This window comes from Genypterus blacodes, unplaced genomic scaffold (assembly GCF_046128005.1).
Source record: "Genypterus blacodes isolate CSIRO-AG114 ecotype Tasmania unplaced genomic scaffold, CSIRO-AGI_Gbla_v1 ptg000040l_1, whole genome shotgun sequence".
Taxonomy (NCBI): Eukaryota; Metazoa; Chordata; class Actinopteri; order Ophidiiformes; family Ophidiidae; genus Genypterus; species Genypterus blacodes.
This window is the reverse complement of record NW_027466853.1, coordinates 2601092-2615000: the sequence shown is the minus strand read 5'-3', so window position 1 is coordinate 2615000 and position 13909 is coordinate 2601092. Positions and strand designations below refer to the sequence as shown.

Genomic DNA, 13909 nt, shown 5'->3' with positions numbered 1-13909 from the left:
GCAGCTTTTTATAATAACAATTTATAGATCTTCATTTACAAAGTTTTGACATTGTAGGGAATTTCTGGAACATTTCCACAGTCAATCAACTGCCTATATTCTTCTTTGTTTGTTTCGATAGAAGTGTGTTCCGTGACGTTTGCCCCATAACCTGCTAAACATGATTGCAACCATTACTCTCACAGTCAATTGTTCAAACTGAAAATAGACATGGATGATGGTAAATGTCAGAAGTATTTATATCAACATTCATAGTCTCACAGTAACTCACTCATTATGAGTTCTTCAGTAAGTCCAGCCTGTAATGGAGGCTTCTGACCTGTAGACTTCAAACCCTTGCTTATACAGCTGATGTTTTCTGGCACTGCTCTCTGAGACTTCCTGTCACTGATGCATCGTCCATCCACACGTGCTTGCGCCATGCGTATCAGCTAATCCTTAGTTAGCATGTACACACACACAAATAATGATGTGTAAGCTCCCTAAAATATGGAGCAAGAGCCAGACAAATAGATTAGGACACTATTGTAATAGTGTCCATATATTGTACATATAGCTTTGGATTTCTTCTAACTGATTAACGCATGTTTACTACGCAGATGGAACAGTGGTCTCAGTCTCTTATTATTATTCGCCTGAACTATATATGGTGAATACATTATTTGAATCTCCTGATTATAGGCTGCAAAACAACTGCAACCACCTCCCTGTTTGTATGTTACACTATTGAAATTGTAACCTTTTAAAACAAGAAAAACAACAACAACTTTGTGACAATTGTAATACGTAGAAAATACTTTCAGACTTCTGTGTCTTCAACAGTGAGACTGAAGAGAAGGTGTTTATACAACAGTGGTCAATAACACTACGTGTTGTTGAGTTTTGTTTGAGGGACATCCTGTGGCCTCCAGCAGGAGAATATGTTGTGGGCGGAACCCTGAAGGATAGAGCAGTTAAAAAGAATAAGAAGATGGGAGACTTAGAAGAGAGAAATCCAATAAAGCTTGATAGAGAGAAGCAGGGCATGAGATTACAAACAAACCTGGTGCTGTTTTCAGTGAGGTTCTTGCTGCCTCTTTCATCATCTCTCTCTTCTTTCTTCCCCCTATGTAGGAGGTGGTGGTTTGTGGCCATTCTCTGGAGGTGAATGTGACCAGCAGTCTGGATTTCTACCTCAGTGTTGCCCAGGTTCAGCTCCTTCAGCAGCTTCTCAGAGACAACATGGTGGCCATGGACACCTCAGAAAACATCACTGAGGTACATATTGACCGTGAAGTGTCCTAGCCACTTATTTTTGATGACATCCATCATAGATGTACTATAGACTGTACCTCATGTAGCACAGAACAGCAAGTGAAACCTCATCCTACTTCCATTGTGTATTAAGTCAAACCTACATCTTACCTTCGCCCTCACTTCCTGTCCTCTTTACTGATACAATTAATGCCATGTTAATGTTCAGGGTTGCCAGTTTAAGTCCCATATGGACCAAGAAAGTGGACTGGCAGCTGGAGAATTGCCAGTTTGCCTCCAGGGCACTGCCGATGTGCCCTTGAGCAAAGCACCACACCCTCACAACTGCTCCACGGACGGTATCATGGCTGCCCTGCGTCGTCTCTCTAATGCATGTGTGTGTGTGTAAGAGGAGCACGCAAGACAAATTTCAGATTGACGTGTTGACGATTGACTTCTTCTTCTTGACAGCGCAACCATGTACAAATCCTCCAATTTAAATCAAGCCAATTTCACAAAGAGTATGTTATGTTCTCGTGATTTTCTTGACCTTGACTTGATTTTCCTCTTAAGTGTCCCTGCGACTATTTGGGTGAATTTAACACATAAATGTTAAATATTTACTCATGCCGAGCAAGGCAGTTCCAATCTGCCATTACTCTCCTTGCTATGCTCAGCTGCAGCTTTCACAACCCTTCTTATTGTTTACAAGACAGGGAGCTCCCAGGCGCCATTTGCCCTGTCTGACCGCTTAATAAAGCTTTCTAATGGAACACAATATAAAAATATTTACCAGCTGTGGTGAGGATGGAAGGCATAGAGGAGAGAAGGAGGCAGGGGGTGAAGGAGGGAATGAGATCAAATGGAGTGAGTTGACAGTGATTTTACTGTTATCTTCTCCTCCACTGGGTTTCTGTGCGGGGGAATGTGTGTACTGCTGTGAAGTGACTTCATCACATCCTGGAGAGTCTCCTGTGAAATCATGTAGGTGCCTGCTTAGGAGAATTAAAAAACACATTTCACAAGTAGTTATGGGTAGATGGTTTGCTCTATGAATGTGCATATCAATCAATGTGTGTTCCAGCTTCCACAAACAATATCATCTACATTTGTTTGACTCCATTGTGCTTCTGGCCCTGATACAACTGATCTAGGAGCTGTCACCCCTGGCTTCTGATGGGTCATTACTTGATTTTGTCAAGGGTTTTGCCAGCTACAGAGTGTTCACCCAGGTTTGGTGTGGGTGTCAAAAGTTCAGCAGCTACTTTTGGCAACTACTTATTGGCAACAAATTGAAAATAAGGAAAGGTTTGCATTCCTCTCTCCAAGTACAACCATCTAAAGATGTATTTCAATTTGGATTTGTATGTTTTGAACCTTATTTCTCTACGGGCAACTGAGCAACACACACACCCTGCATGCAGTTAAACAAATTCACACTGGGACCTTCCTTCGACAAACTTCATGTTTCTGTGCATTTTAAGATGAAGAGCTTCAGCTGGAGCAATTGGGGCTTTAGGGTCTTGCTTCAGGGTACCTTGACAGTAGCTGCTGGGCCAGGGTGTTTCCCCATTTATCCATGAATTGTAGCCACTGACTCTTTGCTCTTAAATCCACATCTGACGCCCGTGTTATTACTGTCTCCAGCTGAATTAAGTGAAAGTGAAATTGCACATAGATCCATAGAGATGTAATATTATGATCAGCAGTCCACTTTAGAGAAATGATGAATCCATGCTTAGAGACCGCTGAGTTTGCTCTCTGGTCATGTTTTCCTTTTATTATACCATATTAATTTCAAGTTTATTTCCCATGTTATTTTCTCAGTCTGTTTTATCGTACTACCCTTTTCAAGCAGCAACAGTGTAATAGTATCATTACCACTGAGGTCAGTTTGTGTGTGTAGTGTGTCTTCAGCTCATTGCAGCTGCAGAGCACGGTGGTCACTTTGAAATGTGCTTTGGTTCTGACATGTTGGAGACAATTCTTCAAACTATTTGTACCTCCATCTATCTAAGTGTCGTCAGTCTTTTGGCGACCACATCTGTCCGGCTGCTTCACTCACACACTGCAGTAGGAGGTCTGGCTAAAACAGCTCCTTCAGCTCCTTTCCACCTATTCTACAAACTGCAGAGTCCTCTAGTGGTGTCTTGTTTTACCACAGCAGAGACTGCACGCTCAGTCCGCAGGTCCACAAGCCTTGCGTGTCTTCACTTGCCTTCTGCTCTCCCTCTGCATGTCTACCCCCCCTGCAGATACATTAGACACACCAACATCATCTCATAGGAGTAGTATGTGAAGGGACATTGTTTGAAGTATGAGGTTGGGAAAGGTAATGGCCTTTCATATTGTTGGAATGGACTAAGTGAATAGAATCAAACACCCCCTGCTAAGTTACACGGAATCATCAGAGAGTCCAGACACATTTCCATTACGTTTCCCCAATGTCAGAACCTGGATCTGGAACAGGTATCTGTATTTAAAATCTAAACCCAACTTCACTCATTATGTTTATACTATGTGTTTTGTTTTTACTGAACTGTACCTGTTCAAAGCCTTCAATTAAAGACTTTCCAAGCATCTGGAGGAGAGGGATTGTGTTTGTTGTTAGCATCTCCATTCTCACTGGCATCTCTGTCCCCAGCATGCGTCTTGCACACTCTCTCCTATTTCCTCTTCATCTTTTTTTTGCTTCTTTTTGTGAACATTCTGTTTGCCTTGAACAGATTCTCCCCGAACCCGGGCACTGATTTCAAACAGTTCCCATCGCCCCTCACAGCTGTGTTTTATTGTCGGGGTAATGAATTTGTTTTGTAGGGGCTTTTGGGTTCCCTGGCATTGGTGAGGGAAGCCAAGCCGGGTGTGTGCGTGCGTGCGTGCGTGCGTGCGTGCGTGCGTGCGTGCGTGCGTGCGTGCGTGCGTGCGTGCGTGCGTGCGTGTGATTTCAGCCATTTATATTCATTCATATCACTGAGCTATGAAAGAAGACAGCGCCCCCACACACACATGAAAGCCTTACCATGGCACACACACACAGATGCTGTTAGAGGTCAGAGTCTATGTCACTCATTGTAGCCCGTTCTCACAGTTACCATGCTATGCCAGTTTCCACTTAGATAATATGAGAAAGCTGCTAGGAACAACAAACAATAAGAAACCTTGGAGTTTCATCTCTGAAAAGTGCCATTGCTCTATAAATCACCGTGTTATGAGGATGTTTATCACAGTATTAGCTATGGCCTGTCACAGTTTGACTTCATGGCTGTATTTGTGTGTAAATGGTAATGATGATAAAGTGAGGCGAGGTTGAGAGTAGGCAGCTTTCAGCAGCAGCTTTTGGGACTTATCTCACTACTCTGTCTGCAGCACTGTCACCAACACACACATAAGTGTATGTGCTCACACGCATGGGCTCCACATTCCCTGGATGGTTATTGGCTCCAGTCTCCAGACACCAGTTGTGTAATGCTGCAGTGTGTGTCTGCGTGCGTGTGCGTGTGTGTGCTATGCTGTTTATGCTTTATGAATGATAGAGATTTGGTGAATGTCATCAGAGAATGTTGAAAGAATCTGGTCAAGGGTGAGAAATAATATTTAATCATGCTTTGATCTGGCTTTGTACTTTCCTCTCTCTCACACATAAATGCAAGCACACATACATGCGTACATGGTACAAACACACACACACAGAGCCAGCTTAGGTCAGCCATGTGCTTGTACCACAGTGTGAGAGGAAAATACCCTCTGGTGCAGGGGAAGTCCCACTCGGCTTCATCCTCCACCTCATCCTGGGATGATTACACGCATGGGAAACGGGGCTTTAGACTTCCTCCGACACTAACAGTCGCACACACGCACACACGCACACACACACACACACACACACACACACACCACACCACACCACACACCAGGGCAGTACCCAGGTTCAGGACAAGGTATCAGGAGGAACAGTAACCGCTGAATTAGAGTTTTTAGTAAACACATATGGGGGAAAGCTCTCACTCACCCATTGCCAGCTTTGTTCCTATACCTCCTATCCACCAATCTTTACTTCCCTTTTTTGACCCCTATCCTGGCATACTGCAGTGGGTTGAAACGTGAATTTATATTCAGATTGATCCACCCCACATTTTCTGTTTTTGCTAATCTGAAATCTTTTATCCCTACGAGGGCTGGCTTCATTCCTGGTTAAATTAGAGAAGTAGTTTGTTAGTGAGGTTAGCAGGCAGTAGAGAAGGTTCCTCCTCTGGTGACAAATTGAGTTTGACATTGTGTAGATCAGGGGGGCGGGGGAACCTTTTTCCTATCACGGGCCATTTTGATGTTGCGCACTTCAAAATTTGCAGAGCGATCTGCCCGTCACGGGCCGAATCGGGCGGGCCGAAATGTGCGGAGCAATCTGCCGGTCACGGGCCGAATCGGCCAGGCCGAATTGCGGCCGGATCCGCTCGCGGGCCGGAGGTTCCCCACCCCTGGTGTAGATGATGGTATTACTACACTATGACCTCTGTGTAGTCCTAAACACAGCTCTAACCATGCAAGCTTAACTAATCCAGCACTTAGACAGCATTATGAGGGGTGTAGAGTGCCAGCCTAGACAAACTCTGAGATGTGGATTTACAGTAGGCATACACACACACACACACACACACACACACACACACTAGCTACTACCAGTAGCTGGTGTGGTTTGTCAGTGGGTTTGGAAAGCAATTTCAGATTATAAATGGGGAGGAGTTGGATTCCCACTGGTGGAAGGTTTTTGTGAACATCAACTACACAACCCCAACTATCCCATGTGTTTGGACACTAAAGCTCTGTTGTTATTCTATCTCAATGTCTTCATGGGTCGAGGATTATGAGGACAGAGACATTTTTTCCATATTTTGCTGAAAGGGGTCCAGTGTCAGTCATGACTTGCCATCAGTGATTGGGCACAGAAGACACACGCTCTGCCCTGTTTCTTTTGGGACATAGTTTTTTGACATAGAAGAGCACTGCACTTTTGTGTTAGTATCGTATTAGCTACATTTCAGAAGGACATAAGACGTATTGGTGTTGTGGACCAGGGTAAGCTCAGTGAGCGACCTAGGGAAAGATCTTTCTCTGTATGTGTTTGAAAGTAATCCAAGTCCAGGACCGCTCCTTGTGATGAGTGTTTCATATTGTTTTGTATGTTGAGCTGTGAGGGCTGAAATCTTTTCTCTCGACCTCCGAGCTGTCCAGCACAGTGAGGTGTCAGAGGAAATCTTATGTGCTCTTTGTGCCAAACTAAAAAGAGAGATCTCAGATGTATGAGGGACAAAAGCCAAAGCACAGACGAGGAAGAGACATTATAAAGAGTGGAGAGGGGAGTGGAGACAGTATAAGACAGGGGATGACCAACTGACAGAGAATGTGTGAGAGAACAATAGTGAGGGAATTCACATAGATGAGACATGACATAGTTAGACAAGGAGTTCATTGGTCCTGGATTGACTTTGATTTCTGACTGTGTCCTAAGTGTTTGTCTGTAAATATGAGCACTGATGTTCATGCAGGATCATTTTGGAACTAGTCAGCCCAGTTATAGCAGCTCACCTTGCAAACTCAGTCTAAGCACTTCTCTCGTGCTGCAAACCAAATATTAAAGAGAACACAAACTGTACACATGATTCCAGCAACTTCAGAATATTCCCCATGGATGCCAATGAACTTTAGATGCAGCGTCCCTACAACAATGAGATCGTATCATTGTATACATGCAGACTCTTCCGGGACATTTTTAAAGAATAGGTATGCATTCTCTTTCAAACTAGCTCTAGATGTGTGTGTAGAATGAAATGTTTGTATTTCTCTGTGTGTAAAGATTACTTAGTAGTCCAAATATTTCAAAGAGACTTGCATATCCAAATGAGGTGGAGGCTTTGATAGATAAAGACCAGAAGGTGCTGTGTAGATGATATGGTCTGGATAATTGAGAGGTGGATTTTCATAACTCACCTGTTTAAGTTTGTGTGTTTGGATTGGTTCCCCTGGTTCAGATGTGCATGCCAGCTCAAAGACAGTATTCCAACACTTGGAAGATTGTTGGAGCTGAACAGTATTTGTTATCATGTGTTCATTTGAGTTAGTTTACTTTGAAATGTCAGTGGTCAAGCCAGTTAAGTAAAAGGTATGTTGTGATGAAGAATGAGTTTTGCAGGTTAAAGTGTTAAAGTCGTCAGTTCGTCCTGGTTCCCAGCATTGCAGCCAACTGATCCTGACTTAAAACTGCTGGAAGGATTCTTCCTCTTGCAGTGTCCTTTTTAAATGTGCTTGTCCAGTGTGTACAGCCAAGTCCTTCTGATAGCTGAGGACCGTTTCTGCAGACATGCTTACTTATTTTCCTGTATCCGTGGGTCCTCTGCCTTGTTCTTTACGTCCCCCTTATCCAGGCCCTCTCAGCTAACAAAGATCACGGGACAGGGGGGTCTTGCATCATCCTCCTTTGAGGCTCTAACATACAGCACATCAGAGCTTTTGTTTTTCTTAGGCCTGGGAGTACATCCAGAGAGAAATTAAAGGAAGATTACTTCAATCCTTCTCTTCTAATTTCAGCTCGGTAAATAGACAGTGAGCCAGGATTGCTCATGTCTTCATGCCGCTCTTTGTGTGTATTTGTGTGTCTGTGTGTACATTAGTGATTTATTGTATACACTGCACTGTATACTCACATTTCCATGTGTATACAGGCTGCTGTGTTGTTGTGGGCTGCTCACAGCAGCATCTCACACAGGCCAGCAGGCCACCTGGGGCTCATGTGCCCCCCTCGACCCAGTTCACTGTTGTTTTCCCTGTCGTTGCTGTGACCTGGTAAGCAGAGAACCAAGACACGGCGTTTCGGAAGAACACTCCATGACCTAATGAAAGGCATCTCTGCTTCTTTTTGAAGTCTCTCAGTCGTCTGCTTTGGTGAACCACCGAGCGGACGCTGAAGACAATGCAGTTTGATGTCTCTTTTGTTGTTTGTTTGTTGAAAGCATTATGCCAAGGCAAATGATGTTAGGCTGAGAGTTCGGATGAGTGAATTTGAGCGCCAGGCTGAAACCTGATGATTCTGATGACTCTGCCTCATAGCTCTTTGCTCTGTGTGTGTGTGTGTGTGTGTGTGTGTGTGTGTGTGTGTGTGTGTGTGTGTGTGTGTGTGTGTGTGTGTGTGTGTGTGTGTGTGTGTGTGTGTGTGTGTGTGTGTGTGTGTGTGTGTGTGTGTGTGTGTGTGTGTGTGCGTGTGTGTGCGTGTGTGTGTGTGTGTGCCCCTGTGTGTTGTGGTGCTCGCCATACTTTGCTTTGACTGCTAATGAAGAAATGAAAGAATCACAGTACTGCATTGCACTTCACACACCACACACACACCACACCACTTCCTTCACTTTCACAGCCACATACACAACTGTCCCCATCCAGCCCACCTCACTCAGGGACTCTAAGCATGTGTAAACATTGAAGAATGAATATTAGATTAGAAAATTACTCTTGCACAAATTCAAAGACTAAATAGCGATGGTGACAGCTAATGAGAGCCAGTTGTTCTGGACCCCATTCCCACGGAAGGAAGAAATAGAAGCAGGAAGAGAGGACAAAGGAAAGAAAGCGATGATTCTGCCTCTGCCGAGCCAGGATCACAGCAATTAAGAGACCCCGGGGTGCTTCTGTCTTTCATTCTCTTTTGCTGTAGTGCGTCGTGTAATCACACCTCTCTCAACGTCTGGTCTTCATCATCGTTTCATCAGTGTCACCAAAGACTGAAATCTTTATGAGAGAGATTTCTGAGAAGGAGATGGTGCAGACTTTTTTTTTATACCAAAGCTCTTCTCCTCTTCATCTGCACCATTTATTCTGCCAAGTTCTCCATGAATTTCACAATAGGTTTTTCTAGTCCCTATTTTGTTTATAATGTGACTGAAATCTTCTTTTGATTGATTTATTTTGTGATAAAGTCCTTCCAGTATTATCTCTTTCCAGCCAAACGATGATGTCGGTTGAGCAGAGAATGTCTGTTTATCATTTCTGAGTACTTCAATTATGATCCTCCAGCCACTTTACCCCTGTGTTTGTTTTCATTAACACAGCTTGGTGTTCATCTAGACATTTTCTTCTGACACTTTGGAACACATTCCTCACTGAGTTACACAATTACATTGCATTCTGCTTATTCAAGCAGCCAGTGTTATTGTAGAGATATGGGTTAAGCATGTCCTCAGCCTCACCCCTCACCCATCTGTTGGGTCTGAATCACAGTTTTCATTTGGACTGGTGAATCTGTTGAAGATGGAAACAATAAGGCTCCGGTTGAACTCAAAGGGTGGCACTTGTCAGGTGTTTCAGATAGACTAGAAGTGGGTCAGGGTGGGTTTGGCGAGCTCCTCAGAGGGCTTGGTGTCATGCTGGGAAGCCTGCTTCATGTCAGAACGCTGGATACCTTTCTGATTAACCAAACCTTTACAAACCTTTACAAAAGGTTTCCTCATATCTGTGAGCCAGCTTTCTGTTCTATAGCAAGTCCTACTTACCTGGGTAAGTAGGACTTGCTATAGAACAGAAAGACGAGAGGAGAGGAGAGGAGAGGAGAGGAGTGCATCTGTACGACTTCTCGTCTAGTCTCGTCTCGTCTCGTCTCGTCTCGTCTCGTCTCGTCTCGTCTCGTCTCGTCTCGTCTCGTCTCCTCTCCTCTCGTCTCGTCTCGTCTCGTCTCGTCTCGTCTCGTCCCGTCCCTCCTCTCCTCCTCTCCCCTCCTGTTCTATTCTACTCTATTGCTGTCATGGTCAGTGTTCGGATGGACTGAAGTCTGAAGAACGACTGAATGTCAACATGCATTAATTATTACAGTCACCCGGATGTTTGCTCTCCCCCTCAGTCTGGCTGGCATCAGGGGAACAAAAGAGCAGGGAAAATATAACCATTGTTATTTTCTCTCTTCCTGTGCAAAGTATGGAGAGAAAGAGGTGGAGATGGAGGGAAATAAAAGGAAAGATTGTGAGGAGGCTAGCTGTTGTTGAGAGAGCTTCCCTGTTATGCTCCTTTAAAGAAACATGTTCTACCCTGAAGGAGTAAACCCACCAACCAGCCTCCCATCAAGGCTGCTTATTAAAACGGCCCCACTCAGTGTCCTTAGCTTTGCAAAATGTTGTGTTTTAAGTGCAGTTGACAGTCACTCTGAAGTGCTCACAACCATTTGCAAGCTCTGCGGTCATGACCTTCCATTGCCTCTTTGTTGTGGTTCAGCTGAAGTGCATAGGAGATTGCCTTTGTTATTGAAACAAAGTTGAATATATTAAAGCACTGCCTTTGATGCCCTTTTTGCTTTGTGTCGGCTGTTATGGCATACAAAGAGTGGTGACTTCATATTACAAATGTCTTTCCCTTTCTGCTTTCTACAAGAAAATGAGATAATTAATTGCAGTCTTGTGGACATTTGGTGAAGTATTATTGTTATTATATTGTATTAAAGTGATGTATGGCTACATTGAGGTTTTCTTCCGTCAGCACAGAGGCCTGCTATCAGCTTTATGGTTCTTGTAAACAATAGTGTGTAGCGCGGCTGGGGCATAACATGTAAACTCTGATGGAGTCAATATACGGGAGTTTACTTCCATGCAAACGTCTTTTGATCAAGTCGTTAAACTGAATAGCTCTGTCAAAAAGATTTAGTAATATTACTCCCATGGCTTTGAAAAGGAATTTACTGAAGTTTCTAGAGAACATGGGAAAGAAAGTGCTAAACATAAAACACTTCCTTCGGTAGGAAATACACAGAAACTGACTCCTATGACTGCTGCCACTGCATTAACTCATTTGTGTCCATGAAGTCCTGTTTAGAGTGTTCTCCATATTCTCCCTCTGTCATATTTGTACTTCAGTCATCTTTAAGCTCTTCTTGAACATAATGTTCGAATGATAAAGACACCTGATGTCTGACACCTTATATCACCAATAGTATTTGTAAACAAACCACTGCCTTAGCCTTCGTTTGACCAATTATGCTTCATTTGCATAAACACAGAACTTGTTCACAGACTTCATTTTGAACCTTGTCCACCAAAAGTACATTGATTTGTAAAAATTCAATGACAATAATGTCATAGGACAACCCTCATTATTATCCTACTCTTTCAATGGTAAGCAACAGCAGTTAGCAGTTTAGCACCAGCAAGAGGTTTAACTGTTTTTACTCTCTGTATTTGTGAGTTTTCAGTGGTAATAATAAATAATAATACAGTATTTTATCCATATACTTCTCTTGTGTAAATAGAAGACTTTGTTTATTTGTGGGCGGCAGTAGCTCAGTTCATAGGGACTCGGTTCATATGGGCTCAGTCCATAGGGACTCAGCTTGGGAACCAGAGGGTCGCTAGTTTGTGTCCCGTATGGACCAAGAAAGTGGACTGGCAGCTGGAGAGCTGCCCTTGAGCAAGGCACCGAACCTCCAAACTGCTCCAGGCGAGCCGTATCATGGCTGCCTTGCGCTGACCCCTCAGTAATGTGTGTGTGTGTGTGTGTGTGCGTGTGTGTGTGTGTGTGTGTGTGTGTGTGTGTGTGTGTGTGTGTGTGTGTGCGTGCGTGTGTGCGTGTGTGCATGCGTGCGTGTGTGTGCACACAAGACACATTTCAGATTGACGTGATTGCATGTGATTTGACCCAATTTTTGTGTGTTTTATGGTGTTTTTGTCTGAAGTGAAAGTTGACTGTAAGCAGCCGAGTGGCTTCCCTTCTTGAAAGCTTGACTGTATGCAATGAGCAGATGCAGGCTTCAGTAGGGATCTGTAGATGTTAAATCGTATGCAATAGTAGCCACCTTTGTTACTTGTATTATTCTCTGCTGTTGGCTTCCATTTACTTCCCTGCCATTTTAAACAACCAGATTTTCATGTTTCCTGATCTCTGAACTTGAATTGCAACCTACTTTTGATTCATCTGGAAACAATCAGCCACATATGTGCTATTCAGATGTAAAAGTTATGTTGTCATATGTGACTAGCCAGCCAACATTGCAAACGGGTGGCATTTGGATGATATGACATTTGCTTCCGCACATTACCCTTATTCTAGCCAAGCTGTTCTGAGTTACACTGACAGAAATAGGGGTCAGAAGTCGTACAGATGCACTCTGATATGATTGGCACTTGGGAGGCTCATGGTTTCACACTTCGGGGATTATCCTGCATTTTCCAGAATGTTCTGCCTAGAGACTCTGAGGGGATGACCTCATGATTGGCTGATGGGGGTTTGTGTGTATGTGAGTGTACTCTCACATACACAATTGTCATCAGCTATGTCCAGAGAAAAATTGCATTGGGATCTGGGAAGACTGATTCAGTGCAGGCATTATATAATAATATAATAGAAAGTAATGGCTGGAAAAGGGGATTTCAGCTGGGACCAACTACAGTGCATGTTTGTATTCGGAATTTATTGCCCTCTGTCAATGAATAAATTGGGGGATGGTTAATACGTATAGAATACACAGCCGTACATGTATTCAACATCTACCTATTCTCTTTGTCATCAAGTACAACGGGGACATAATGAAGCCCAGAAACATAGAAGAGCTACCAGCTGTGTGCATGCATGCACTTTTGTGTGTGTGTATCTAAAATCAAACCCTGAAAAATCTGTGATTAGATGTGTGTTTATATATGCGTTTCTGCATGTATGTTGACTTAAACAGGATGAAGGACTGCTGTGGTATGCTCTCTTATTGTCTGTCTTCCACTACGCCTCTGATTGTGTTCCCCATTATCCCTTATTCCACTTGTAAGCACATCTAAATATAGACCAAGAATTTGCTTAGGGGGCACTGTCTTAGTAGTGGTGGTTAAAGAGAAGACGGGGTATTTGCTGTAATTGTAAATGCATGTGTACAGCTTAAGCTTGGGAAGAGAGAGAGCAGTGCAGAGAGAATCTGGCTCTTTCTCCTGGCTCTTTCTCTTTCCCAGCAGCTGTGCAGCTTTTTTTTCCCCCCTTCCAATGGGGAAGGCTCCTTGGAGTGGACTTTTTGCCTTTGTTCAATACCTTTTTTTTTTTGATACCTCAATGAAAGTTTTACCCGCTTAACACAACACACATGGAGACATGTCCGGGCCCTTTTCTGCCTCCTCTCCCCTCCCCATTGCTTGGAAAATCTGACTTTTCTACAGAAAAGACATGCACACATCCTGTCCTCATTACGCAGGGAACAGAGAGGGATATGGCTCGGCCAGTCCTATGGAAGTCCTACACATGAGCCTGGCCTAACAGAAGAGAAAATGCAGGCGGGAAGGCATGCCGCAGCGTTTTATATGGCTCTTGTTCTTTGCCTTTGATGACACTGTTTAGAATAGGAAATATCTAATAAGTCAAGTATTCCGTCTAATGTGCTGCCAGTGGGTTTAATATTTGCCTGGAGATCTTGAAACACTATCTCCGCCACAGCAATACATTTAAAATTCTCATGGAGTGGGAGGGGGAGAGAGAGTGAGAACAGGCAGCTGAGAGTACATGCTGTAATAGCAACCATGTGCAGGTTTGAACAGTTGCGGGTGGGATATGAAGGGGCACACCTTGGGTCTCTCTCTCTCTCCCTGTTTCTCTTCTCTGTTTTTCAATTCATCCTAATCATGTTCAACAGACAGTTAGTAGCTAACTGATGCTGACGTTAGACCAGTTCACATGAACA

At 43.7% G+C, this 13909-nt stretch overlaps 1 protein-coding gene across 3 annotated transcripts in view; it reads left to right on the top strand.

Moving 5' to 3' along the window:
• The window catches only part of vps13b (vacuolar protein sorting 13 homolog B), a 267108-nt gene that overhangs the window by 178993 nt on the left and 74206 nt on the right, over positions 1 to 13909 (top strand). For all 3 annotated transcript variants that reach the window (XM_076148413.1, XM_076148410.1, XM_076148411.1), the window contains exon 34: positions 1114 to 1257. In XM_076148413.1, coding sequence (XP_076004528.1) covers positions 1114 to 1257 — 144 coding nt within the window. The remainder of the gene's footprint in view (positions 1 to 1113; positions 1258 to 13909) is intronic.